The sequence below is a fragment of the Lathamus discolor genome, chromosome 12, assembly GCF_037157495.1.
Source record: "Lathamus discolor isolate bLatDis1 chromosome 12, bLatDis1.hap1, whole genome shotgun sequence".
Classification (NCBI taxonomy): domain Eukaryota; kingdom Metazoa; phylum Chordata; class Aves; order Psittaciformes; family Psittacidae; genus Lathamus; species Lathamus discolor.
In genome coordinates, this window is record NC_088895.1 from 788,028 (window position 1) to 814,491 (window position 26,464).

A 26,464-nucleotide genomic window follows, 5' to 3' on the forward strand; every position below is an offset into this window, starting at 1 on the left:
AGGCATATGACCCTGCTTTATAATGGGCAGAGCAGGTATTCCTGCTGTTAGGGGATGTTGCATGTGCAGTCTTAGAGCTTCTTCGTATTTAGTGAACATGAAAAGTTGTAAAGTCAGTGAATCCTGTAGGTTTCTTCAGCATTTGGTGAGGGAGAGCATGCTTCCGTGGCATGGCGACATGCAAGGCTGCAGCACCCAGGCTGCTATCGGGTCTTCAAGGTATCCTTGTGCAGGAAGCGCCCCTGCCTTGCAGCTCTGACTACAAGTGCAGGCATTAATGAGCTTCTGCCAGTGCTGTTGGCACCACCTGAAGCTCTGGGGTTGGGATAGCTCTGACAATCAGGCCAGCAAAGAATGAACTCCAAATAATACATAGAATTACAGACTGGTTTGGGCTGGAAGGGACGTTAAAGCTCCTCCAGTCCCAAGCCCCTGCCATGTGCAGGAACACCTTCCACTAGGGCAGGTTGCTCCAAGCCCCATCCAACCTGACCTTCCTGCCTGTGCTTCTGCTGTCAGGGTAAAAGAGAGATTTAGGAGCCAAGACTGAGTTGAAAGCCCCATGGTTCATGCTGCCTGGCTTTCAACAGTTACCCAAGTGATGTACGGTTGTTCAGGGGATGGTGCTCTGCAATTTATGTTTCTGGGCCCAGATGCAGCCAGCAGTGCAAGGATCCTGGGGGAGAAGAAGAGGACGGGGTTGTCAAGCACTGGAACAGGCTTTCCACCCTTTTGAACAGTCTTTCTATTTTCCTGGCATTTCTCTCTGATTTGTCCACTAACTCATGGTGTTGAAGGTGGTTAAAAAGTATAACACTCTTTGTCTGCAAGAATATCCCATGGCAGGGGGGTTGAAACTAGATGATCTTTAAGGTCCCTTCCAACCTAAACCATTCAATAATTCTATTCTATCCCAATTTAAGTCTTCATTTTTGCTTAGGTATGCAGTCCATCAACATCTGCTTTTGCTCGGAAAGTGTTGTTTGGCCACCCTCTTTAACTCGTTTTGTCCAGTGTCCAGACTGGCACAACAGTGCTGTGAATCTGACTGGGATGACACTGGTTGTTTCCAGTCAGCCTCGATTTCTGGAGTTGATATAAATGCTTCCTGTAGTTTAAAGCTGTTTTCTCTTTCTAATGTCAGAGTCACTGGAGAGTCCATGCTCTAAAATGTCAGCCTATTTGTACTTTCTTTTGGGGATAATGGGTCAGTGACTTCAGCTGAAGTTCAGCTCAGACCATTTCTCTTAAAGGTTGTTCTTTCATGCAAATGTTCCTAATGATCTTAGCTAAAGCCCTGATACCTTTCCTCACCATTGTGTGTTATTTCAGATAGTCCACAGAGACAGGGTGATTGATGGTAAATTTACATTGAGGTTCAGCTGACTATTACAAGCAGGGTGAGTGAAGCAAATGCAGAAGAGCCAGGGGTGATAATGTGCCCCTTTAGAGGATATGTCACTGGGGTGGAAGGCTGGGTGGGATCTTCTGTTCCATCAAAAAGCAAATTTGTACGTTAAAGTACCACACGTTTTCACTATCTTCCATATCCACCAACACAGAACTAAATTGAAGCCTTTTGGTCTATCCCTATTATCCTGGGGGTTTCTTCTCTCAGATTAGGTGGTGTATAACCAGCTCATAAATCAGAAACGCTGATTTCATGCCTCTTGTTTTTCCTTGGTGTCCTTTGCTGAATTGCTTGTGTCTGGATGTGATCTGATCAGTGTTTAATAATCCGGATCCAAATGAGTGGTCTGCAGCTGATCACCATTTATTTATAGCTATGTTTATTGTTTTAACTTAGTACCCTACATCACCCATTTACTAGTATGCCAAGGCTGTGAAAGTCTCAGGTACACCAAAGCTTACAAGCATCTTCACAAAAATCTTGTGTCCCTTGTTGCAAGTGCTTTTCAACTCTCTCATTTAGATTTTCATCTCAGTCTCTTGTAAATGTCTTTCAGCAATGGGCTTTCCTTGTACTGTTTCAGTCCTCAGGAATGGCTGAACTCCCCTCCAGCCATAAAAGCTCCCATCCTTCTGGAAGCTGGGGTCTGTTCCTCCTGACATGCACAAATTATTTTGCCAGCATTGAAAGAATTGCTTTGGTTTTGTGCATTAATACTCCTAGGAAGCCTTCACTTTTTTTGCCATGTTGCCTTGTCTCTGCTCTTCAGTAGATGTTTTAAGCAGTCAGACTTCCACACTTGCCTTGAATATCTCACTCTTGTTTGAAGTTACTCCCTTTAGAGATGGTTTTAAGTACACTTAGTCTCCCTCTTTCTCAAAGAGCTTTGTCTCACAGTTGCTTCCCCACTGGAGTGTGTGTGTCATGGGACCTGACTTTCATTGCTGTCATTTCACGGACCACTCGGACTGCAGCTGGTTTAAGTTACAGATTCCTGTGAAGTTCCGACTCGTGTGGAGCAGAGCTGGGGTGAGGGACTTTTATCCATCTGTCATGGCCTGGGAGTATTTGTACCTCTAAAAGGTGATGCTTTGATGTCTCTTTTTCTCCATTTTCTCCTAAAAAAGAATCCTTTTTGTGGAGCACTGAATGTCCTTCCCTTGCATACGGATGGCAAAATGGAGGCCCATTAGCACTGACCTGTGGTCCTGTTCTGGTCTGAGTGATGGTTTTACATCTAGATGCTCTGTTCCACTCTAATACAGAAACGGAGCTGGAACTATTTTGTCCCAAACTTTCTGATTCTATTTAACTTGCCTGGGGTTGCCCTGGCGTGTGTTTGTCGCTGGCTTTCTGTGGCTCTAGTTTCACGTGAGTATCAACCTCACCACATGGGGTAGCCGGTCACTGCACAGCTCATTTCTGAAGTTCAAATTTGAAATAGAGAGGACAGACAGCATGCTTTCCCCTGTGGTCTTCCCATATCTCCTTGTGGGTGAGCCTTGCTCTAGTCCTTAGAAGGGCTGTTGCTCCTCCTTCAGCTCAGTTAATTTATGGTGTTACTCTGCTTCCTTCTGTATTTTTCTGGGATTCTGCAACCCTTATGACACACAATTAAGACATTTCAGCCTGTGCACAGAGCTAGTCCCCCAAGTTCACCTCTGGATAATGGCCTTTCTCTTGCTACTTCCATAAATTTCTTGGTGTTTTGGATAAAGAAGAACACGAGAACTTAAGAGCTATTGTAATGGTGATCAATAATAACAACTGTATTCTTTCTGATAGCCTCCAGGAGCCCCAAGCTAGGTCAAAGGTTCAGCGATGCAAACACAGAGTAAAAATTCACTCCCAAGTAAGCCACCTTCCCTTCTCTCATTATCAGCCATCATCTTGCAGCTCTCTGGCAGCTCCTCAGATATGGCTCTTTTGTCTACAGTCTTTCCCTTCGCACTGATTAGTTGGAAGGCTGATCATTTTCCCCAGAAGTAGCTGCATTTCTCAAGCCTTTATCAATCTGACATTTTTTTTTCCACAGCCCTCCCTGTCATTTATCTCTCCCCACTAATGCTGAAAGCTTCTCCAGCTCAGTAGGGGCAAATTTAATTAACCTGCTATTTTCTCCCATTCTCATCTAGATCATTAATGAGAGTGCCTAATGAGTCTGGGTCTAGTAGCGGTCCCAACGGCCTATCACAGCACACATCCTCCTCTCCATATATCAACCAGTTAACATTAAGCTTCAGCTGGGATCTTTCAGCCAGCAGTAGTTATTCCTCCAGTCCAGTGTGAGTTGCTATTACATGGAACGTGCCAGGAGTGAGGTGGTTGATGCTGTGGTGTATGTTGTCAATCTGCCTGCCTTGCCCAGCCAACCGGTGGTAAAGGTGCAGGTCTCTGCCTCAAGTCAGGTGTTGTGGGGATACAACAACATTTCTCACCACATTGGGCTTATGGATGAAACGATTGTACAGCAACAGGCACTGCTGAAAGCCTCTCCGTAATCTGCTGGCCAAGCAAACGCCTGAATGCTGAGGTCCATCAGGACGTGGAGATGGAAGAGTGCACCCTCAAGCTGGTAGCAGGGCAAGGGAATTTATGTGCCATCAGCCTCACAGGTGACTGAGTTCAAGAACTGCTACCCTTGCCCCAGCAACCGGCCACTGTGGCTGGTTCACTCACCCGAGAATCATGGAATCATAGAATCACAGAATCAACCAGGTTGGAAAAGCCCTTTAAGCTCATCCAGTCCAACCCTTACCTCAGCACTGCCAGGGACACCACTGACCCATGGCACTGGGGCCTCGTCTTCATGGTGTGTGAATGCTTGCAGGGACAGTGCTTGCAGCCCTGCCCTGGGCAGCCTGTTCCAATGTCTGAGCACCCTCTGGGGCAGGAATTGTTCCTCAGCTCCATCTAAACCTGCCCTGGTGCATCTTGAGGCCGGTTCCTCTTGCCCCATCCCTTGTTCCTTGGGAGCAGAGCCCAGCCCCTCCTGGCTCCATCCTCCTGTCAGGCACTTGTAGGGAGCCATCGGGAACCCTCGGAGCCTTCTCTTCTCCATCTGAACCCCCCCGGTCCCTCAGCCGTTCCCCATCATACTTGGGCTCCAGGCCCTGCACCAGCTCCGTGCCCTTCTCTGGCCCCGCTCCAGCCCCTCAATGTCTCTCTTGCAGTGAGGGGCCCAGAGCTGAACACAGGATTCGAGGTGTGGCCTCACCAGTGCCCAGTGCAGGGGCACAATCCCTGCCCTGGCCCTGCTACCAAACTTGTGCTAGTACAGGCCAGGATGCTGGGGGCTTCTTGGCTGCCTGGGCACAAGCTGGCTCATGCCAGATGGAGACAGGGGGATGCTGTGCTATGGGAACTGGCCAGAGTCCTAGGGGAGATGAACAGGAGGACATTGATTGAACTTGTTTGATTTTTAAACAAACCCAGCAGCAGACAACCCCCCCTACCCTGTCACTGGAAACCCCAGGGGGATGTTCCAAATCCAGGATTAGCCGGTTCCCTGATAATAGCCTCTGGGCACCAGCAACTAACAGGAGGGCTAAGAGGCATGCAACACCTTCAGCAGGATTTAAACACATAAGAGGAGAAGAGAAAGAAATAGCTGCTGGATTTTAACATTAGCAAATGTCAAACCATACATTTGAGAATGGAAAAAACATAAGGTGACCTCTAGGCTGCCAGGGAAAGAGCTGGAATGTTTTTATAAAAAAGGGGATTTAGGGATTCAGAAAGCATTATCTTAAGGATGAGGGACACAGAGTGGCTTCAGCAAAGGATGCAATCACCTGGGAAGAATAAAGATCCAGAAGGTGCTGTGGAAGGCATCCAGCTCTGGGGCCCCCAACACAAGAGGGACGTGGAGCTGCTGGAGCAAGTGCAGAGGAGGCCACGGAGCTGCTGTGAGGGCTGGAGCAGCTCTGCTCTGGAGCCAGGCTGAGGGAGCTGGGCTGAGGCAGCCTGGAGAAGAGAAGGCTCCTGAAGGGGAGACCTGAGAGCAGCTCCAGTGCCTAAAGGGGCTGCAGGAAACCTGGAGAGGGGCTTGGGACAAGGGCCTGTAGGGACAGGCCAAGGGGAATGGCTTGAACTTGCCCGAGGGGAGACTGAGATGAGCTCTTAGGCAGAAGTGCTAAGCTGCTGGGTATACACAGCAGCAGAGATCAGGATAGAAGTGGTGCAAAGTCAAGCAGAGACTGTCCTCCTTTGCGAACAGCGTAGGCTTAGTCCTCGAAGCACTGGAAGACACCCTTCCTTGAGCTGGCATTTTATCACTCAGTGAAGAATTTGTCCACAGTTTCTTTTGCTGTCAGCCTGATTTGCTCTGTGTGCTTTCTCCAATTGCTTGGTGTGTCAGGCTGCTGCTGCTTGTTACATGCACTGCTGCATGGTGCTGGTTTCACCAAGCTGTCCAACAGAGGAAGCTGTTTGGGATGGTTTTCTCAGCAAAAGGTGGGGTGAAGGGATGTCACCCCAAATAACATCTTAACAGGAAAGTAATAAGCCAGAGGCCAAGGGTGCTGAAGCAGAAGTAGTAGCATCTAAATCCTGGGTAGAAGTATGTTTCCATGAGGATGAAGGTTGTAATGCAAGAGCCTTTTGGTCTATGGAATCAAGGTGAGATTGTCTCAGTTTGCGTAATGCTACATCTCTAAAAAAAATTCCCAGGGGAGGGAAGGCAGAGACAGCGTCACTGGAATCATGGAATCACAGAATGGTTTGGTTGAAGGGGACCTTAAAGGTCATCCAGTTCCAACCTCTGCCACGGATAAGAAAAGCACAGACCGACATTCCTAGCTTTACTCTGAAGCATTTGTGGTTTCCCCATGTGAGATCCCCAGCCTGATCCCCACCCAAGGGGGTGTGCTGGGGTGAGGTGGTTTGTTGGGCAGTTTCTGTGGAGTTCTGGCTTCGGGATGTGACAGCATTGAAGAGGTTTGTATGCCAAAGCTGGCACAAAACACACTGGTTTGAGCCACGTGGTCTGGATAGTGCCTGCTGGAACTGTCAGGATTTGTTTTCCTTGTCCTTGCTCCTGTCAGAAGTTGCACAAGCTATTTCCCTAGAGAAAAGAGAGTTTGCTTTCACTTTGGCAGGGAAAAGAGAGCAGGAGAAAATGAGGAGTGATTTTTTTGTGCCTTCAAATCCACAAGATTTACTCTTCTCTTTCCTTAGTTTGCATTAAGTGTGAGGAATCCAAATGAAAATAACACTGAATATGTTGGGATGAGCTTATTCCAGGCTGCACGAAATGGGATATTCTGCTTGTAAATGTGTGTATTTCCTATCAGGTGCCATTTTGATGCCTGATGTTATTGCTCTGAACTTCAGGGTTATTCTGCAGCACTGAGCTTCCCAGGTGCATGTTTGTGATTCTGATGTATTTTTCCATTCATAATCTGATGAATCTCTTCCCTTTTTCACTTTAATATAATTCCTCTGATAACTTGATTCATATTTCCCCCAAATCAGCAGCTGGTCCTTTGGTCTCCATCCAGTGCTGAAGGGGGTGAATTAAACAAATAAAGATAGCAAATGAAATGGAAAAAAGTTCACTTAGTGCCATGAAATATTAATAGCCACTTAGGGGAAATTAGTCCTGCTGCACTAAAACTGCTCTGCATGGAGTGGCTGAACGGCAGGGTGTGAGGTTTATGTCCCTGTGGAGATCTGCGGGTCCACGCTATAGGATGAAGATTGCCTTCAATAAGCTTCATGGTTTGGTTCTTTTAATTAAATAAGATGCTTCAGGGGCTGAAGTAAAATGTGTCGCTACAAGATCCCCTTCTCAGACGAGGCCAGCAGTGGGACACCAGTGCGTACCTTGCCTGCTGTGGAAGACTGAAAGGAAGTTTGGTTTGACAGGGCAGTGGTAGAATAGTATTAACTAGAGTGGTCCTGGAGAAAAACAAGCCTGTCAGAGTCAGTGCTAAGGGAATCTTTTGTTTTCTTTGGAACGATCCTTCAGCAGCTTGCCTGTGGAGGCTGTGAAGTAGCATCTCCAGAGAGGGATGCCCAGCTGAGGTGAGGCCCCATCCATCAAGAGTGGTTTATGGAGAGTGACGGCAATCCAGCCGTAGGTGAACGTGCAAGCCACTTCAAAAGGAGTGCATATTGGAGTGCTGTCAGAATCAGATGACAAGGTCCCAATTGGTTTTCAACATCTGAAAACCAGGGAAGTCCCAGAGGCAGGGAAAGCCAGTGCCCATCACTGCTTTAAATCAGCATGTGGGGAAGCCCAGGAGGTGAGGAGAGGCTGCTTGGGTCTATCTCAGTGCTGCGGGAGAAAAAGGAAATGTTAACAAAGCTACAGATCAAAGGCATAGAAATACCATTAATTTCAACTGGTAGATTTCCCAGAAAGTATCCTTGAACCCTGTTGAGTTCTCATTTTTTTTCTGATAGTGTTTTTAAAGATATTGCTGTCACTATTATTTATTAATCATATTGCCACAATGCCAACAAGCCCTGGGCATGGACTAACGTCTCTGTGTATTGGATGTGGACCATAATCCCAACAGTTTCTTCCCATGTATCTGGATTTTCATAATATGTTTAGACTTACTTTGGGCACTTGATCTACTTGGTTGAAAATATACTGTCTATAGAATCAATTGAGAACTATTAAATGGATTAAGAAACAGGCAGCTAAAAGCTCTCAGAATGTGACTGTTGTTGGAGAATCACTGCTGAGCAAGCTGTGTGAATGGTGGCTGTGCAGGACTCAGCTTTCACCCCAGTGTATTTCACAAGTTTCACAAATGATCCGGAAAACATCTATAAATTAGTTGCCCGTAAAGTTTGCAGCCAACTCAAATTTGGCCATGATAAATAATGATGAAGGCAAGCCCCTAATGCAGAGCAATGGCAATTGCTTGGTAGACTGGTAACATTGAAACAACATGAATTTTAATACAGCTAAATGCTCGCTCATCCATCTCTGAGCATGGAATGTAGGCCACTCATCAGGCTGGGAGACTGCCGGCTCCAGGGCAGCGGCTCTAAAATTGATTTAAGGGCCATACTGGGTAACAGGTGATTATGAACATTTAATGCCCTGTAGTGGTGAAATGGATGAACACAATCTCTGAATAAAGAGGGGAAGGCAGAGTCTGAATAGGGAGTTTTCATCTACCTTGATTAAAAAGCAGGAAGGCGCTGTAATCTGCTCTGGCTGTAATGAGACCCAAAGGCTGGGAGTTTAACCAAGGGCTTTTGGCATGGAGATCTGGTGTAAATCCTTGGTGGTGAACTTTGGTATGTCTGAACCCAGGATGGGTGTTGTAAGAGACGTGGGCAGCTGAGCCAGGCACGAGGGGCTGCTGCTTTCAGTGAGGCTCAAGCTTTGCCTCAGCTGCAGGCTGGGATCTTTTCCCCATTGCTCACCTCCTGACTTCCATGCAAACAGCAGGGTGTATCACCGGTGTCCTATTGTATCCTGGTTCAGCTTCACAGAGGCTGCACAGCTCAGAAAAACGTGTTTATAGAGTCGTGGATGTTTGTGTCTTATCTGCTGAGAGCGGATGAGATTGCTGCAGAAGGGCAGGCAAGCATGTCTAATGCCGAAACTGCAATGGAGACAAAGCCGGCACTCGATAGAGACAGCGGCAGTTGAATTTGCACACTTATTAAAGATCAGTCCCAGCTTTTATCAGGGAATGAAAGGATGAGGCACAGGAATGTGGTAGGGATACATGCCAGGCTGCTGGGAGGGGTGCCAGGAGAGACAGGAGAAAGGAGGCAGAGGGGATCTTAGGCTGGGCTCTATCCCACTGCCTGCATGGACAGGTCAGGAGTCCAGGGGAGCACTGGGAAGTGCCCTGTGTCAGCACCACAGAGCTTGCTGCAAGGCAGCTTCATGGCAGAGACCTTACTTTTCTGCTACTCCACTGCTCAGGGTGACAGCTCAAGGGGTGGTTAGACAGCTCTGGTCATCCAGGCTCAGAAAGGAGAGAGCATCATATGGTGAGCAGGGTACAGGAATAGGATCTTCAGTGATCTGTGTCTTCTCTCATGTCTTCACTTCTGGCTGCTCTTTGAAAAGGAGCTTGTGTCTAAAGTTGAACCTCTCCCTCTCCCCATCCTGCTTGTGTTGCCTGGGGTGTTAGCTCCTGAGCTGTTCCTTCAGCTGCAAGGGTTGTCTGCATCCATGCAGACAACCAGACTGAGGTCATGGGAAACTACTGGAGAAGCTTTTCCTCCCAGGCTCTTTCCTGGGCTTCACTCCTCCAGTCCACATCATCTGCAGGTGCTAGGTCCATAAGCAAAAGCTGAGACAAATGCCATTGTAGAGCGAAACCAAGCAGAACGGTGCCTGGTGCAATGGGGCACTTGCAGTGCTGATGATGTGTTGGTGGGACTGCAGCTGCAAGGTGGGGTGCAGTCCCAGATGGCTGGGGGAGCAGGTGTAAATGCCATCTGGAGCTTTACCTCTCCTCCCTATGAGTCACTCGCACTCGGTGCTGTCACCAGCGCCAGGGCTGGATAAGCAGGAAACTCTGTTCTTAGTAATGGTGTTTCAAAGCATTCCTGTGGGCTCCACAGGAGATCTAAGTCATCTCAGGAACCAAAGTTTACTTCCTCTGGAGACCTGTTTGTCCCTGATGTTTTACAGATATGGCACAGATAATGCTAACTTCTGTAGGAGCTAGCTGTGATTCACAGTGTGTATCTTCCCACCTCATTCTTTGCAGTATGAGGATTGAATGGTGGCAGTATCACAGATATTAGAGTCATGGAATGCTTTGGGTTGGAAGGGACCTTAAAGCTCATCCAGTTCCAACCCCTTACCACGGGCAGAGACCCCTTCCACTGGAGCAGCTTGCTCCAAGCCCCTGTGTCCAACCTGGCCTTGAGCACTGCCAGGGATGGGGCAGCCACAGCTTCTCTGGGCACCCTGTGCCAGCGCCTCAGCACCCTCACAGGGAAGAGCTTCTGCCTGAGATCTGAGAACTGCAGGGGCATCTCCCCAGAGCACGGTAGAGGGGGAGAAACCCCTCCCTGACCTGCTGCTCATGGTCCTCTGAATGCTGCCCAGCATACGAAACGTTTAGGCATCTGAACCTAACCCCTAACTTCTATAAGTATGTCCACATGCTCTGATACTGCATCCAGTTCCATTAACCTTTGGGACTGTGATGTTCTTCAGTCCCTGTGGCAGTACATCATCAAATAGCCCTGCTCTTTGGTATATCCAGCCTCTACCATGAACAACACAGGATTTCAGCAGAAAAAATATCGTATGTGGTCAGAAATGAAAGGTCATTTCCATGATGCATCCAGGCAGAGAATGGAGGCAATACATGTGACATTTCCAAACTTCTGGGCGTTCATCTTTTCCACCTAAATCATGCTCCCTTAATGTGATTTTTGGACTTAATATTGTGAGGATATTTTTAAGAGAAGAAGGTAAAAGCGAATTATGTCATGTGAAACTCTTAGAATCCACCCTCACAAACCTCCAGAGGGCTTTGAATGCTGCTTCTTCAGCAGCACTTCAGGCTGGGCTACACGACTCATTACGTGAGCTGAGTGCAGCACAAACCTGAAGCAGGGCAGCTCCATCCATTCACGGGCACATGCCAAAGCAGCTCTCGGCCCCATCCCTGCCAGGGGCTCTGCAGCGCTCCCAGAGTTTTGGCAGCAGCATTGATTCAGCCTAACAACATTTGGGCAGGGTTATATTGCTGGTGCTTTGCCAGCATTTCCCTCAGCAACATCAGGGAGGGAAAGGAAAAGGTGATAGTTAACGGTTTATATTTCAGCCAATTTGAATATGAATTTAATAATAAAAAGCCTCTCTCTCTTCTGTAGCCAGAGGGTTTTCCTCCTGCTGAATTTCAAAGGCTTGCTGCAAGCCATGGAGGTGTGAAAGCATCTCAAAGAAAAGGTCACAAGAAATCGTCATAGGAGAAAATATCAAGGGGTTTAAATAGTGGAGTCATTAGGTCCCTGTATAACAATAACACTCATATGGATTATTATAGCCTAGTAATGCCCTGTGAGGCCAGGGAATGAGGAAAAGAAAAGCCCTTGTTATAACAGAGAAACGTGGGAAAGCTGCAGGGAGTCGGACAAGGGACCATTTGGGCTGGTCCAGCATGGGTCAGAAGCAGATGTTGGGGACTGGAGCACCTCCCATATGAAGACAGGCTGAGGAAGTTGGGGCTGTTCAGCCTGGAGAAGAGAAGGCTGCGTGGAGACCTCAGAGCAGCCTTCCAGTACCTGAAGGGGGCCTATAGGGATGCTGGGGATGGACTCTTCATTAGGGACTGTAGTGACGGGACAAGGGGTAACGGGTTAAAACTTAAACAGGGGAAGTTTAGATTGGATATAAGCAGGAAGTTCTTTCCTGTTAGGGTGGTGAGGCACTGGAATGGGTTGCCCAGGGAGGTTGTGAGTGCTCCATCCCTGGCGGTGTTCAAGGCCAGGTTGGACGAAGCCTTGGGTGACATGGTTTAGTGTGAGGTGCCCCTGCTCATGGCAGGGGGGTTGGAACTGGATGATCTTGAGGTCCTTTCCAACCCGAACTATTCTATGATTCTATGAAAGGCAAAACTAAATGGTGTGAACATTACCCTGGCATAGTCCCCATGCCCCAGGTAAACAGTGATGCAGGAGCTGCCTGCAGCAGAATGTCCCTGTCTCTATGACAGACTATGGAACCTTCTTTCCACTCTAGCAGGTTTTCTCCAAGCCCTAGGTCACTGTATGGGAGCTGCTCTAGACATTTCTGTTGTACTTCTCAGCATCTTTTCCAGATCCTCTTCATGGTAGAGGTGGGAGGATGATACTTGGGATGCAACTGCAGCATGGACTCATGCAGAGAGGTTCAGATGTCCTGCTCTGTCCCTTGCAGCTCCTGCACTGTGCCTGTTACCATTCGGCATCAGGCTGAGCTTTTCAGAGAGCCCTCCACAAAGTCCCCAGGATCACTTTGCTGAGTGGCCATAGCTCATGCTATTTGTTTAGGTAAGGCTCTGGGCTGTTTGCCAGTGTACATTACTTTGTATTTATAAATGCTGAATTGCATCTGCCATCTAGTCTGTGGTTATGAATTTTACCGTGAAGCCCCTCGCTGCAACAAATCATGTGCCCAAATATCCACTTCCTTTCAAGCAGAAATATTACCATAGTTCACAGTTGTGCCCAAGTCTTAAAATGTAAGCTGGTTGTAAGCAGTGACATCTTCCTGATCCAGCAGCCAAGCTGCAGCAGTAGCTCACAGAAACAAGCTCTTAGTAATCCCTACCTATCCACACAGGCTAAAGATGCTCCTTAAAATGGTTTACATAAAAGAGGAATAAACTTTGCTTGAATCTTTGATACGAGGTTATTAGGTATTAAAAGCTGACCTAGTTATCACTGTTTGTTATGGATAGGCATAGGAAAACCTTATGGATATCCTAGGCCGTTCTTCAGTGAGTGCTCTTGCCAGCTCTGTGCTCTGCCACCTCACCTAGTGGGACTAAGACTCTGGCAATTCTATCAGCAGAGGCAGAATTTTCAGCTGTTCTCGTGTAAGATGTAATAAATCTGCATGTTTTCCATCTGTCCTGTTTCCAACTATCTATTGCATAGCTGGAAGGGAAAAGCTTCTGACCTTTCAAAGGGAAAAGCTTACGATCTTAAAGGAAAAAATTGGACTATTCCTGTGGAAAAGGCCAAGCCAACCAGTCTGTGATTTATATCAGAACAAACTGCAGCTGCCAGAGCAGCACAGGTCTGCTGGAGGAGCTGTGTCAACTCTGCCAGCACTCCTGTTGGCACCTCAGACCCTCAGGTAGAATTAGCCGCCTGTTTTTAGGCAGCTGGGATTTGACACTGGAACAAGGTGGAGGTGTTCTGATGTGAGCTGGGACTCGGAGCTCCAGCCCATGAGCTGCTGACCCAGTCACCTGAGCCTGGAGCGTGCGCCAGAACAGACACAGAGCTGCAGCCCCTTGCTGTGGTGACATCTCAGAGTGTTCTCCTCAGCTGTGACCTTCTCTGTTCATACCTGCTCTGGGTCCTCAGTTCCCCAGAGCCGTAACAGTGGTTGCTTCTCCCAGGTGCCTGTGTGGTGACAGAGCGTCACTTCTCTCCTCCTCACCCTTAAAGCCACTCCAGCTGCACCATCACAAGCCATCCTTCCTCTGCCACAGAAGGAGGAAGGAGGCAGCAGAAGGGAGAGAAGCTCCACCCTGGGGTGATACTAATCCAAACCAATTCTTTCTCTTTCACCTCTCAATTCTCCTTCAACTTGAAATGCATAGAAGTGCTACCCTCTTCCTTTTGGCACTCATAAGCTCACACACACAGACCCACCTTTGGTCACAAGATAAAGCAACAGACACTGAAGCTGCTTTGCAGAGTGTCTTCCGAAGCCATGTGCTGAATTTCAAACAATACCCGTTCAGAACAGGGAATTAAGCAGCTCGAGTGTCTCTGTACTATAAACAAAGGCAGAATGCTGTGTGCATCAGCAAAATGCCTTGCACTGTAAAGTGCTCCCTTTATGTCCAACCGGGAGAGAATTCAAATTATTATTGACCCTCCACTGTAGGAAAGGCACATTATAATATCTCCAAATCAATCGAGACAAGTGCAGAGCAGCAGAGAAAGGCCACGGCTCTGCAAACTGCTGAAAATTGCATTTTGTTTTGGCCTCTTACAAAGTTTGCAAAGCATCTATTAGAGGCCCCCAGAGCCTTTTCTTTCTAATTGCCATGTTTGACAATGCGATCGCACAGGGGACCAGTGGAAAGACAGATAATGGACCCACTTTAATTGCTTCCCAGTTCCATGAGTCATAACACTTCTGAGATGGCAAAGGGGAAGTGCGGCAGTTTGACTGAAGGAGCTTTCTGGCTTTTAAGAAAGCTCTGGAGGAATAAATGCTAAACTCAAAGCCAAAGTTTTGGAGGGACTGAAGGTACCAGGTACGGGGTTTTCTTTCATCTTTTGCTTTTGACTGGAACTATGCAGTTAAGGTTTAATCACGTTCTGGAAAGGGTAGGATGGCTTCTTGTCTGGGAAAGCAGGGAACGGGTGTTGCGCCAAGACCCTTTTTCTCAGGGATGGGCACTGAGGTTGAGTCCTGCAGGCAGTGGAGGGTCTGGCATCAATCATCTGGTAGTGGTGGTAGAGAGCACTGTGTATGCAGAGCTCCGGGTGGATCTATCTGGCAGACTGATGGAAGGATGCTGCAGCTCCCCGCTGGGAGAAGGGCTGGCATGTATTTACAGGGAGTGTTTTTCCTGGAAAGGGAAGGAGCCCACAGCCAGGGATGAACCAGGACTCCAGGAAAACCAGCGATGTCATTTGCTTCTGCCAACCAGACTGCAGAGGAGCTTGGCTCTTTCTGTACAGGTCCTCTGGATTCTTGTCATCTGCCCTCAGACCAGGACTTTGACCTCTCCACTCAGGGCAGCACCGTGATGCTGGGAGCCCTCAGCGTCATGGATACTTGGTGCTTCACAAGAGGAGCAGGAGCCCATGACATTCCTGCTATTTCTGGCCAGTTTTAAGCTGTTTCTGTGTGATCTTTACCTGACCACCCTCTCAAGGGCTTCATCCTTCCCCTCTACTTTTTGCCAAGGGAAACAAGCTGCAGCATGGTGTACATTGTAAAGGCTCTGGGCACAGCCAGGATGTGCCACAGTCTCTCTGGGAATGGACTGGCTTGCCTGGGTGCTGCCTTCACCTCAGCTGGATGAGCCCTGTGATGTGGTGGTTATAAAGGAGGAAAAGGAGGATGGAAAGGAAGAGGTCATCAGAAAGGGGGAAGAACAAGAGGAAGTGAGGAGGACAATGGAAGAATGTGGAGCGCCTGGTTTTGTACCTCGGTGCCCAGTTCATGGGTGTTGGGGTGTCCGTTTGTACACACATGTGCAATACAGTCACCAGATCAGTGCTCCAGCTCCTTCCATTGTGTTATAGCCCCAGCCTTGTGCTAGAGCAGGAGGCTCAATGAAGCGATGCTCCACACCATGCTGCAGCATAAAGGGGCTTAGGTCTGTGCTTTGCTTTGTGGCATCTGGCTGGAATGGCTTTAACCTGCCCAAGGGGAGACTGAGCTGAGCTCTTAGGCAGAAGCTCTTCCCTGTGAGGGTGCTGAGGCGCTGGCACAGGGTGCCCAGAGAAGCTGTGGCTGCCCCATCCCTGGCAGTGCTCAAGGCCAGGTTGGACACAGGGGCTTGGGGCAAGCTGCTCCAGTGGAAGGGGTCACTGCCCATGGCAGGGGCTGGAGCTGGAGGAGCCCAAACAATTCTATGATTCTATGGCATTGGGCCCCAAAACAGGTGCCTGTTTCCAGCTGATGGTGTCCAGCTCCAGGAGCACAGGGCAGTGATACCATTGACCTGTCTCGACCTTGCAGGGCTTGGTGTAGGGTGAGAGAAAGTGAAAATATGGGTGTATATTCCAGGCAGACAGGAATAAGCTGTGCTGGGCTGCAAACCATCCTAGAACCGTGTCTGTGTTAACATGGTTTGATGCCAGGTCTTAGCGACCTTTCTGTCCCAGGACCCTGCCTTGTGCTCATCCCTGTCCTAAAGTAGTCACTTGGCACCCGGCCTGGGGAGAATGGGTCACCTTGACTTCCCAAGGCTGTCTGTGGACTGCACCCATTCCTGCTTGTGATTGAGGTCCTGAGCCAGCTGGGAGCCCTCTGATGACTGCTGGGTGCTGAGCCTTGTTATGGATCAGTCAGAACATGCTTGAGCTGCTCGACAGGAAACTAACTGGAAAGAGGCTTTGCTGGATGATTGGCAGTAACTGTCTCTGGTGGAAGGAACTAATCTGAGCAGTTCGTGAACACCAGGTCCCTAATTAAAGCACACAGGCCAGCCCTGCCTGTAATTAATTTCCCTGTGCTGCTCGGCTGGCAGCTGGCTATCAGTGCCACTGATTCACAGCTCCCAGCAGCCTCAGAGACAGCGGCAGCAGGAGAAGAAAACCTGTGTCTCAGAGTGGAGAAGGATATGCCCCTTTCCTTCTACTCCTCTGTGCTGGGGAGGTGTTGTAGCATGCCTCAAGCCCTGCACACATTCAGGAGCTGGGACAGGACCTTGCTCTGTCCATAGGAAAGGGCTGGTGGTGCACGATCGGAGCATAGCGATGAAGTGAAGCAGAGGGTGCAGGGGCATGGCTGTCAGGAGGGGGTGGCACAGGGCAGGGTAGTATTTATATGCATGACTTCTTCTCTGCCAACTGCTTTGTGCTCTCTCTTTCTCTCCCTGTGTATATACATAATTATTATGCACTTGCCTCCCCTGGCTGGTGCTGGAACACAAGTGTTGTCATCATGATTCCTCTCGCACAGGAATGGTTCTTTGCATTCACTCCACTGCGAGCGTGTCACATAGCTATAAGGCATGTAGGATGCATCTGGGCTGTAGGCTATAGCCTCTATGGTATGGCCACGGCAGGGAGGATCAGCTGGGAAAAGCCATGGAGCCTGAAGTGGTCTCTGCTTCTGGGTGCTGTTCTGCTGGAGCGGGTGCTGTTGCGTAGTGAGGTGAATCCCATTGCTCCAGTGCCACCCCGGCCCCCATCATCTGAATCATGACACTGGAGAAAGAGGCTGCAGGAAGTCCTATTTCTCTGGCTACAGGTTTTCATTATCAGCTGGAGAGGAATCGTGCAGGACAGAGGGTTGCCAGCATTGTTTTGATTTCCCAGGAGGGTCCTCTTGGTGTGACATGTCTCCAGCAGGGAATTTCAGTTGTCTCGTGTTACTTTGCTCCATACAATGGGACATGATATGTCAAAACATGACATGGCAGCCAGAATGTGTCATAATACTGCACTCAACACACTGCCTTCCAGGGTTGCTCAGCAGCTAATAATATCAGGCTCAAATTATCTCTGTGTGCTGAGCTGTTATTTTTTCTCCCATGTGGACTATGAGATATAGAAGTCTCCCGCTTACATTGGACTGTTGGATCACCACAGATTTATTAGCTGCACACAGTGAATTATTTTCCCTATAATGAAGCTCAGGCCTGGGATCCCATATTGCAGAAAAGTGACTTTCCATCCTTGGCTTCTCCAATACCTTTTGTTCTTGCTTCAGTAAAAAGTTTGGTGAGATTTCCGTATGATTTAATCCGTTATCACTGGGGTTTGAAGTTGCTACTTCAGTGCAGAGATGATGTGGTTGCTACTTCAGTGCAGAGATGATGTGGTTTCATTAGCAATGCAATTGCCTTTTAGGCTTTTCCATGAGATGCAGTTTCTTGTCTCCAGGATCTGGCCCCGTGTGCTGCGCAGTGTACATGTGGCTGGATGCAATCAGGCTCTCTCCAGTCTCCCCAGTTTATCCCATTCTGCATTGTTGTCCTTTTCTGCCTGCGTTTTTGAACTCCACTCTTTTACCTGAAGGTGTAACAAGGCATCAACATGCCTGAAGTATTCTCAGTCTTTCAAGGAAGAAAACAACCTCCCACAAGAGCAGAGAGGGGAAGCTGCTGTGGTTCCTGGGCTGGAGGAACATGCTCTTTTTGCCAGAGATACTGTGATGAGATGGGAAGGAGACACACATGTCCCTGCTCACATGTGGTATTTCACAAATGGAGCTTCCTGCTGCTACTGTTGCTGCCCGTTCACTTTAGCTCCTGTCTGCGGTTTAGAGGAAGCAATCTAATTACTTGTTGCTAATTGCTGGTAAAGCACTGCTGAAGCTGCTTTTCTTCCTGCCTTCCCCTCCATGGGTAGGAAACAACAGGTCCCTGCGCAGGTGTCTCAGCTGAAGGTTCCCTCCAGCTCCTCTTTCAGAAGATGCTGGTGCACAGCCTCTGCCCATCTCTGTCCCTTCTCCAGGCCCTTTCACAGCATCCCAGATGGGGCTGGTGAATGTGGTGAATCAAAAGGCTTCCTTGTGATTCCTGTGCAGCCTCGCTCCTGGGGAAGCAGGTGATCATCACCACGGAAAATGTTCCTCTCCATGGCTCTTCAACCCCAGTGGGCTGCCTGCACGCTTGGGGCACATGGAATCTACTTGTGCCTTGCAACCTTTGAGGAATCCCTGAATCAAACATTGCACATGATTTCCTCCACCAGCACTGCCCTCTGTGGAAAAACATGTTGTTTTCTCCTCTTCCTCAGTGGCTGCACAGATTGTAAGGATTAAAAAGAGGAGAGAGGAACAGAAGGAAGAATAAGTGGCATAAAGGTTTGACCAAGAGAAGGAAAGGATGCTCTTGTACCTGAGACGTCTACAGGCAGGTTGACCTGTAAGTTATTCGGGGAACCCTTCAGAGTTATTCCTTGCAGGAAGACTAGATCAGTCCTGAATTGTTCCCGGAAAGTCGCAAAAGACACATTTCCATCTCACATTTTGGGTGCAATCTGGAGACACCTGCTTGGTTTGCAGAGTTGTTCAATGATCTGGAAAAGGAAGGAGCTGGTGGCACTGCTGGAATGGGATGCAGAGCTGCTTAGTACAACCCTGCGGCTGCTGGCATCAGCCACAGCTGGGCAGATGCTTTCCTATAAGCTGAACTGTTCTAAATGTGCCTGTGGCAGAGACAAACATCCCCCTTGAAGACAGCTCCTTTGCTCAGAGGTAAGCTCTTTGGGATAGGCCATATGTTAGATGTGCATCTGAGACCCATGATGCAAATACATAATGATGGTGGCTCTCTTTTGCCACCGAAGTCAGAGGCCTGAGTGAAAGAGTGAAAGGCTGAGGAAGTGCTCAGACTTTGCCACTACAAGTGTGTATCAATTTTATCTCTTGTGTTGAGTGATAGAGCATTTTTAATTCTGCATTTTAATTGTTTGGCTCCCCTGGCATATGTTGTTTGTGGTTAGTGGCAATGCACTTAGAAGGGTGATTTTCAGGCTCATCTATTAGTTGCAAAGAAAAGCGTTCTTCCATAACCCTGCTTAATTTGCATACTATTTTTGTTATCCTTTAGGAAGCAAACTGCTGATTTTGGTGCTTTGCTTGAACATCCAGTCAGAAGTGGAGTCTTGCCCTGGGGCGTGTGTGTGCTACAGTGAACCGAAGATTACAATAAGTTGTCAGCAGCAAGGACTGACAGCAATCCCCACGGAGATACCCATCCAGAGCCAGCGCATCTTCTTGCACAACAACAAGATAACCCTTGTGAGGTCCACCAGCTTCACCTCCTGCCGCAACATGACAATTCTCTGGATCCACTCCAACAACATCAGCCTAATTGAGCCTGGAGCCTTCTATGGGCTCAGCAAACTGGAGGAGTTGGATCTCAGTGACAACACGAACCTGAAATCTATCAACCCTGTCACTTTCCGGGGTCTTGTTCACCTCCACACCTTACACCTGGATCGCTGTGGGCTCCTGGAGCTCTCCACAGGGCTTTTTAGAGGGTTGTTCTCCTTGCAATATCTCTACCTTCAGGATAATAAACTTCAGAATCTGCTGGATGACACCTTCATTGATCTTGCAAACCTCACCTACCTGTTTTTGCACGGTAACAAAATCAAGAGCTTGTCAGAGAACGTCTTTCGAGGGCTAATCAACCTTGACCGGCTGCTGCTGCACCAGAACAGGGTCAGCCTGGTTCACCACCGGGCTTTTCATGACCTTGGGAAAGTGATGACCTTGTATCTGTTTAACAACAACCTGACCGTGCTGACGGGGGAAACTATGGCTCCCCTGGTGTCCCTTCAGTACCTGCGCTTGAACGGCAACCAGTGGATCTGTGACTGCCAGGCTCGCTCGCTCTGGAATTGGTTTAAGCAGTTTAAAGGATCATCTTCAGAGCTTGAGTGCCACCTTCCCCCCCGCTTGGCAGGGAGAGACCTCAAGAGGCTGCAGAGCGCTGACCTGGAAGGATGCATCGTCGACTCCTACAACCAGATACGAACAAGTGTTTTTAGCACTAAGACCAGATCTGGTAAACTGCCAACTGGGATCCCCCCTCTCGGTTCCCATGACGGCTCCTCCAAGTGCTGCCATCCAGAAACAGATAAGTCTTTTATTTATGAAGCTAAAGGCAAGGCAGGTCCTTCTTCCCACAGCAGTCGGCCATCCTCCAACAACCCTCTCAAGGATAAGGAGAACATGTCCAAAACCAAGTACGTTGAGACGGACCGTTCCAAAAATGGCAGCAACAAGCAGATAAACGATTCCCCCTTTGGGACCTTCCCCAGCATTGTAGACCCTCCATTGACCAAGTTGAGACCAGAATTTCCAGAGCCTATTGAACCTTCCACAGTCCCAACCAAAAAGAGGCAGGGCTGCTCTAAAAAGAACAGATCAAAGGCGCAGTGCCGCCTCACCCAGCCAGGAAACAGCTCCACGTTGCAGCTCAGCCTAAGCCTTTTGATCCCCCCCTTGGTGTGGAGCTTACTGTTATTCTGCTAAAACTCTTTTCCTGGGTTGATGACACTTTAATACTAGACTTTTGCTGACCTCCGTAAATGTCGCAGACAAAAGCAGAACTACCATCCACCCTGAGAGAGCTTTGTTACACAAAACTTAACTGGATGCCTTTATAACAAAAACCACAAATCAAAAACAAAGACAAAACCCATGATGTACATAATTTATTTGTCCTGAAACCTGTGAATTATACCTTTGGTCTTCGGAACTGCACTTGCCCAAAAGCAGCTTTTGCTACAGCAGATGGTAAAGAAATACGGTTTATTTACAGGAAAAAAAAAAAAAAAAAGTGTAAGAAATGCTCTGAAAAGAATGTCTAAAATCCGTTTGTAACTTGACATCTCACTGAACAATACTGCAGGTTCCCATTTGCAGAGGTAATGAATTTGATGCTGTTTTAATCCTATGTTTATGAATATTGCAGTTTTTCTGTATTCATTCCATCACGCCATGTTTACTGGCAGCATTTGTTAAAGAATGCTGCCTTTTCCTCCACAAGATTGCAGTATATATAGATATGCATTTTATTTTACTTGTGTACAAGTATACAAAAAAAATATAAAATAAAGATTTCTTTTTCCTAAACGGTTGTCATCTGCAAGAGGTAAAGGTCGTTAACCGGCCACAGAGCTGGAACAGTCACAGGATGCCAACTAATCTGTGATCCAAGGGCAGGTTGAGCATTTAACATGACAGTAATAAATAAGACATACTCGGTGTGGTTGTGCAACCTTTAACTGGTGCCAGCAAAGAGTTTCCGTTGCTTGAAACGTGCTCTGCTAATGCTCCTGTTCCCTTCGAACTGTCGCACGCATTCACTCGACGTCATTCTTATTTCAGGATGCTCAGAATAGCAGGAGATAATAGCCCAGCCCCTTGGAACTGAGGACTCCAGGTTGCAGGTAGAAGAACGTTAATGAGCAATCCCAACAAGTCGTGCAGGGCCATTTTTCATCTGATATGCACAGATAACTAGATTCAGCTCTGTGATTAATGAAGCAGAAGGTAGCTCCAGATCAGAGCAGCACTTCAAGCTTTGTATTTGTGAAATAAGGTGCATCTCCCCAGACACGCAGCTCCTGGCCTGTAGATTTTCTTCTGTGCTTCTCTCTCCAGGAAGACTATTGAGATATTGAGGTCTGTGCATGCAAGACCAGCCTGTCACATGCAGGTGGCATGTAATGGAGGCTAGAGAAAAGCAAGAGCAGTATCATGGTCCCAAGGTCCTGGAAATGTGTGCTAGAGAACTGTGTGTGCAAGTCAAGGCCGAGGGGCTCCTGGCAGCCCTAGCCACCCTTGAGGTTCATAGCACTGGTGCTCAGCTTCCCAGAATGACCACAGGTGGAAGAGGGAGGCACCATCTCCAAGCCAGGAGTGAAGGACACCAGCAGAGCCATGCCTTAATGCCAGCCTTGCTCTGGGCTAGATGGTTGATGTGGAGGGAACAGTAACCATGGGCAGAAGGAGGGGAGGCTGCTTGTTGGACAGCTCATGTCCCAGAAAGACTGTGCTGCCGCAGGTTGGGCAGACCGCATAGCAGTATCTGAGGCCCACCTGCAATAACTTCCTGGGGTACTTTGTGCCTCTGCTACAGCCAGTTTCCACCTGTGTGAATGATGCGGATGGCAATGCCCAAACTGGTGCATTTGTGATGTCTCTTCCAAATCCACCATTGGAGCTGCCAAAAATATGTGGCATAGACCTGTACTAGTGAACAGTTCACTCTTGGCGCTGAGATGGGGGCTGATCTGTCAGCACCAGCTCTGTGGCTGGGCAGGAGATGCTATGCCTCACAGCCCTGGGATCCCAGCAAATCTGACTGCTGTTATCCCAGCTTCACAACCAGCATCAGCCTCTGCAGAGGAGCCAGGCATATTTTGGTGCAAATACACCGTCCTGCTCAAAGGATGAAGTAAGAACTCAGTGCCTTGTGCTGGGATTCTTAAGTGTCTTGGTAAGCTAGACAGCCTTGCCTGTTCTAATGCCTGTGTGCATGTCCAATTTATGTGCGTACTTATCTACAAAGACAGGTGAGTGATCAGCACATTACCAGCTGCTTTCTCTAACGCTTGCTGGGATTTATTCCCTTCATGCCAGTGGTGGAGGATTTTCTGGGGTCCTGCACGGCCAAAGCAGACCCTGGCACCTCCTACTCACCCAAAAGCATCATTCAAACCCTTGAGGGATTCAAACACCTGAAGCTGAACTACAGTAGCAGGGAGCAACTCAGCCTGACTTGGCCACGGGGTCAGCACCGCTCCAAGCCCACAGAAAAGCCAGGAGAACTTCCTCATGCTGTAATGGGCAGCTGTGGCAACTCCCCATCTGGTCATGATCTCGGGGCACACCCGTGCCTCTCTTATGCAGCAGTCTTGTGGTCAAAATGCTTATGAGAAAATCAGATGAGGTGTAAAATCCAGGATGAACCTGAACAAAAGATTAAAAAGAGAAAGAAAAAAGAGCAGAGCTGTGTGTTGTGGCATTTCCTGAAGCAACTAAATGGGCCCTGAGCAGACCTAAGATCTGGGCTTGCCCATACCCAAATCAGTATCAAGGGGAGTTTGGCTCTGGCTTTGATGCTCCCTGTGGTTAACACAAAACAGACTAGCACATTACTGTCACTTATCCTGAATGGACTAGGAGTTGCTTTATGCCAACACAGTGACACTCTTCCTGCTTTCTAGAGCTTGACTCTGCTGTGCTTTCAGTGGCTCCTTGGACTGTTTATTGGCCACAAGCCCAGAGGAGTCCCTTGTGCTAATTTCCTAGATTTCCTGCTGTCCAGATGCCAATTCCTGTGTTTACAGTCATCAGAAGGCCATTTGAATGACAAATAACTGAAGAAAGGGATTCCGTGGACAGCAAGAACACCTGTAGGAACTCTGAAGAGGCAAAGGGTGAACTGTGGTATTGGTGAGGATAGGGAGGGTTTGAGGACTTCAAAGGAAGGCAGTTTCACATCTCCTCTGTGCTTTGTTGGGGTTGGAACAAATCTTCCAGATAACCCTAGAAGACCTATTTTACACTCAGTCATCACTGAGTTAAACGGAATTTACACAGTGGCGCTCAGGACCTTGTTGACTTTTCCCCATCTCATGATACTTTCTCTCTCTCCATTTCTCACTGTGCAAGTCACAGTCAATTTTCTGCTCTTGTCCTTGATGCCAGGAGTGAAATCAAATAAACAAAGAAGCCAGGACAGCTCTGGATGGATGAGGGACGCAGTCCAGACTGTCCTGGGAAGAATGGACTCACCATTACAGAGCTGCACAACTCTGCACATGGTGTCCTCTCCGCTTTGACACCACTTGGATAATGCAATTCTCACTCTTGAAGATGTGATAAAAATAAAGGCCTTCAAGTGGTGGAAACACATTGTGTTCAAGCTTACTTCCTTAATGGCATTTGCCTCCACAGATCCACACTTTTCCTTTGCTGCCAGCTCCACACTTGTGCTTGCAACAAGCAGGAACAGTACCAAAAGAGAAACACTCTTCCAGGTTTTCAGGTCCACCTTTAAGCACTGCCAGGCTCTGTGCTAGCCAAGGAGATGATTATTCCCTTCCTTATCAGGTCAAGTCTATTTAACCTCTGCTCTCTCCCTCCATCTTCCCATCCTCCTGCAGAGGGCAGGGAGATGGGACTGTACTTCTGCTGTGGATGGGACCCATTTCCAGGCTGGTCCTCTGGATCACTGTGACTCTCCAGCTGCTAGAGTACAATACCCAGGTCCCCGGAGTGAAATCAGTTTAATATTGGACTTCTTAAAGCTCTTCTGCATTCTGCTTGGCTGCATACTGGTTTGGAGACCCCATTTCCCAGCTTTTCCCACCTGAGGCTGAAGTGTCCCCACTCCTTCTCTGAGAAGTGCAGAAACATCAAATCTCACAAGACCCAGGGCAGTGCTGAGAGCTGTGTCAGGGACTGGAACCTGCTCTGGCAGTGGTACTTGCTGCTTGTAACTAGGTACACAGGTACCAGTGGTACCTGTCTTCTTGTAACCTTGGCCCTGGGTTGTAGGCAGATGACATCTCTGTCCCATCCTTTCCCCACAGATCATAGGCAAATGTCCAGCCTGTGACTCCACAAGGATGAGATCTCTTCTTCCAAACAGGCTCTCATAAACCTTGTGAACAAGTGGTGTTCCCACATCTCTGCACTGATATGGAGCAGATTATCTGAGCTGCTGAGTTTTGCTATAAACAAGCATGATGCATAGAAATAATAAAGTCTGGAAGGTTTTCTAATTCAAAGCTGTGCTTCTGGATTAGTTCCCTGTCATTAGACAGTGAGGAAGAAGAGCTATTGCTGCTCTGTTTCCTTCTCAAACTCAGAAAAAGATAAACCCCCCCACACAGAGTCACTGGGAGTGGGGGTGGGCAGGGAAACAGAAAACAGGCAAGAGAAGTAAATGTTTCTCAGGGATGATATTGGACCATGGTATTGTGCTGGCTGATTGGAAGCTCTGGAGATAACATGAACTCTGGGTACAACCACGGTGAGGGAAAATGACCTGTGAAATTACACAGAGACCTTCGCTATAAAGCCAAGCCTGGACATCTGAATATGGCTCAGGACAGAAACACCAATTAAAGACCCCTTAATTTGTGCCATAACTAGGGCATTGGATGGGTAAATGCCGGTGACACTTAGTGGAATATTTCCCAGGGCATCTATAAATAGGGATAATGGAGACTTGGCAAAGACACACAATGAAAATAAAGGTATCCACTGCCCACTCACTGAACGATGAGGAGCTTCAGATCTTTAAATGACCCACCTTCAGTGCAGGCTGAGAGACTTGTTCTAGGTCAGCAGCTACCAAAAAGGCCCAGCTGTCACCAGGCATAAAAACAGTAACATCTTTTGGGATGAAATCACAGCTTTTGATAGGCTGCCACAGTCCTCACAGCACCAACACAGCTCGGATGAGTCACAGGCTGGGCTCCTTAGCAGCGTTTCAGTGGTGGGTGGCTCCATCTGCGGTGGTTTACTTGTGTCAGGGTCCATCTGCAGTGCTTTATTTGTGGGTCGGGGCTGTTGGCAGCAGTTTGCTCATGGCTCAGCTCCTTTGTGGTGGTGTGGTTGTGGCTGGCTCCTACTTGTAATCGTTGTTCTGTGGCTGGGTTTGAGTATTATTACTTGGATTTAAAGCAGAAGGGGAACAACTGCAGAATCTGGGACGAGCTGGAAGTGCTGGACTTTTCCATGGGAGGAGGTAGCGAACAATTTAAAACACTGAAAATGCAGCTATTGGCAGGTTGTGGTCAGTGGGGTTTAAACCAGCACTCCTGCAACTCACTGCATGTGCGGCTGCTGCTGCCTGGCTGTGAGATCCTGCTCTGCTTTCTGCACAAGCCTCTCTAGTGCAGCTGGATCCAGCATCTCTAGAGCAGGACAGGGGATTTCCTGGCATGGACAACGTGGCCCAGGAACACAGCAGCATCTCTCACCACATCTGCTGTGTGATCCCCCCCATTGCTCAGGAGCAGGATGGCATGTTATGCACCAGCATGTCTGTGTTCTGGAGGAGTGGTACAGCACCTTTCTTTACAGCACCCAACATGAGCAGTCTCCAGATACATACAGATCTCCCACATTGATACCCTCTGAAATCAGCCTGCCTACCACTGCCTTGGCCTTCTTGAGGAACTCTGTTTAGCCTTTGAGCTTTGGGATAAAGCAACAGAGACAGC

At 48.3% G+C, this 26,464-nt stretch overlaps 1 protein-coding gene across 1 annotated transcript in view; it reads left to right on the top strand.

Annotated features, from left to right (window-relative positions):
• Positions 1-21,266, top strand: part of RTN4R (reticulon 4 receptor) — a 76,556-nt gene extending 55,290 nt beyond the window's left edge. Inside the window, exon 2 of the mRNA XM_065692524.1 lies at positions 19,318-21,266. Within this exon, the coding sequence (XP_065548596.1) occupies positions 19,318-20,750 (1,433 nt within the window). The 3' untranslated portion in view covers positions 20,751-21,266. The remainder of the gene's footprint in view (positions 1-19,317) is intronic.
• The last annotated feature ends 5,198 nt before the right edge of the window (positions 21,267-26,464 follow it).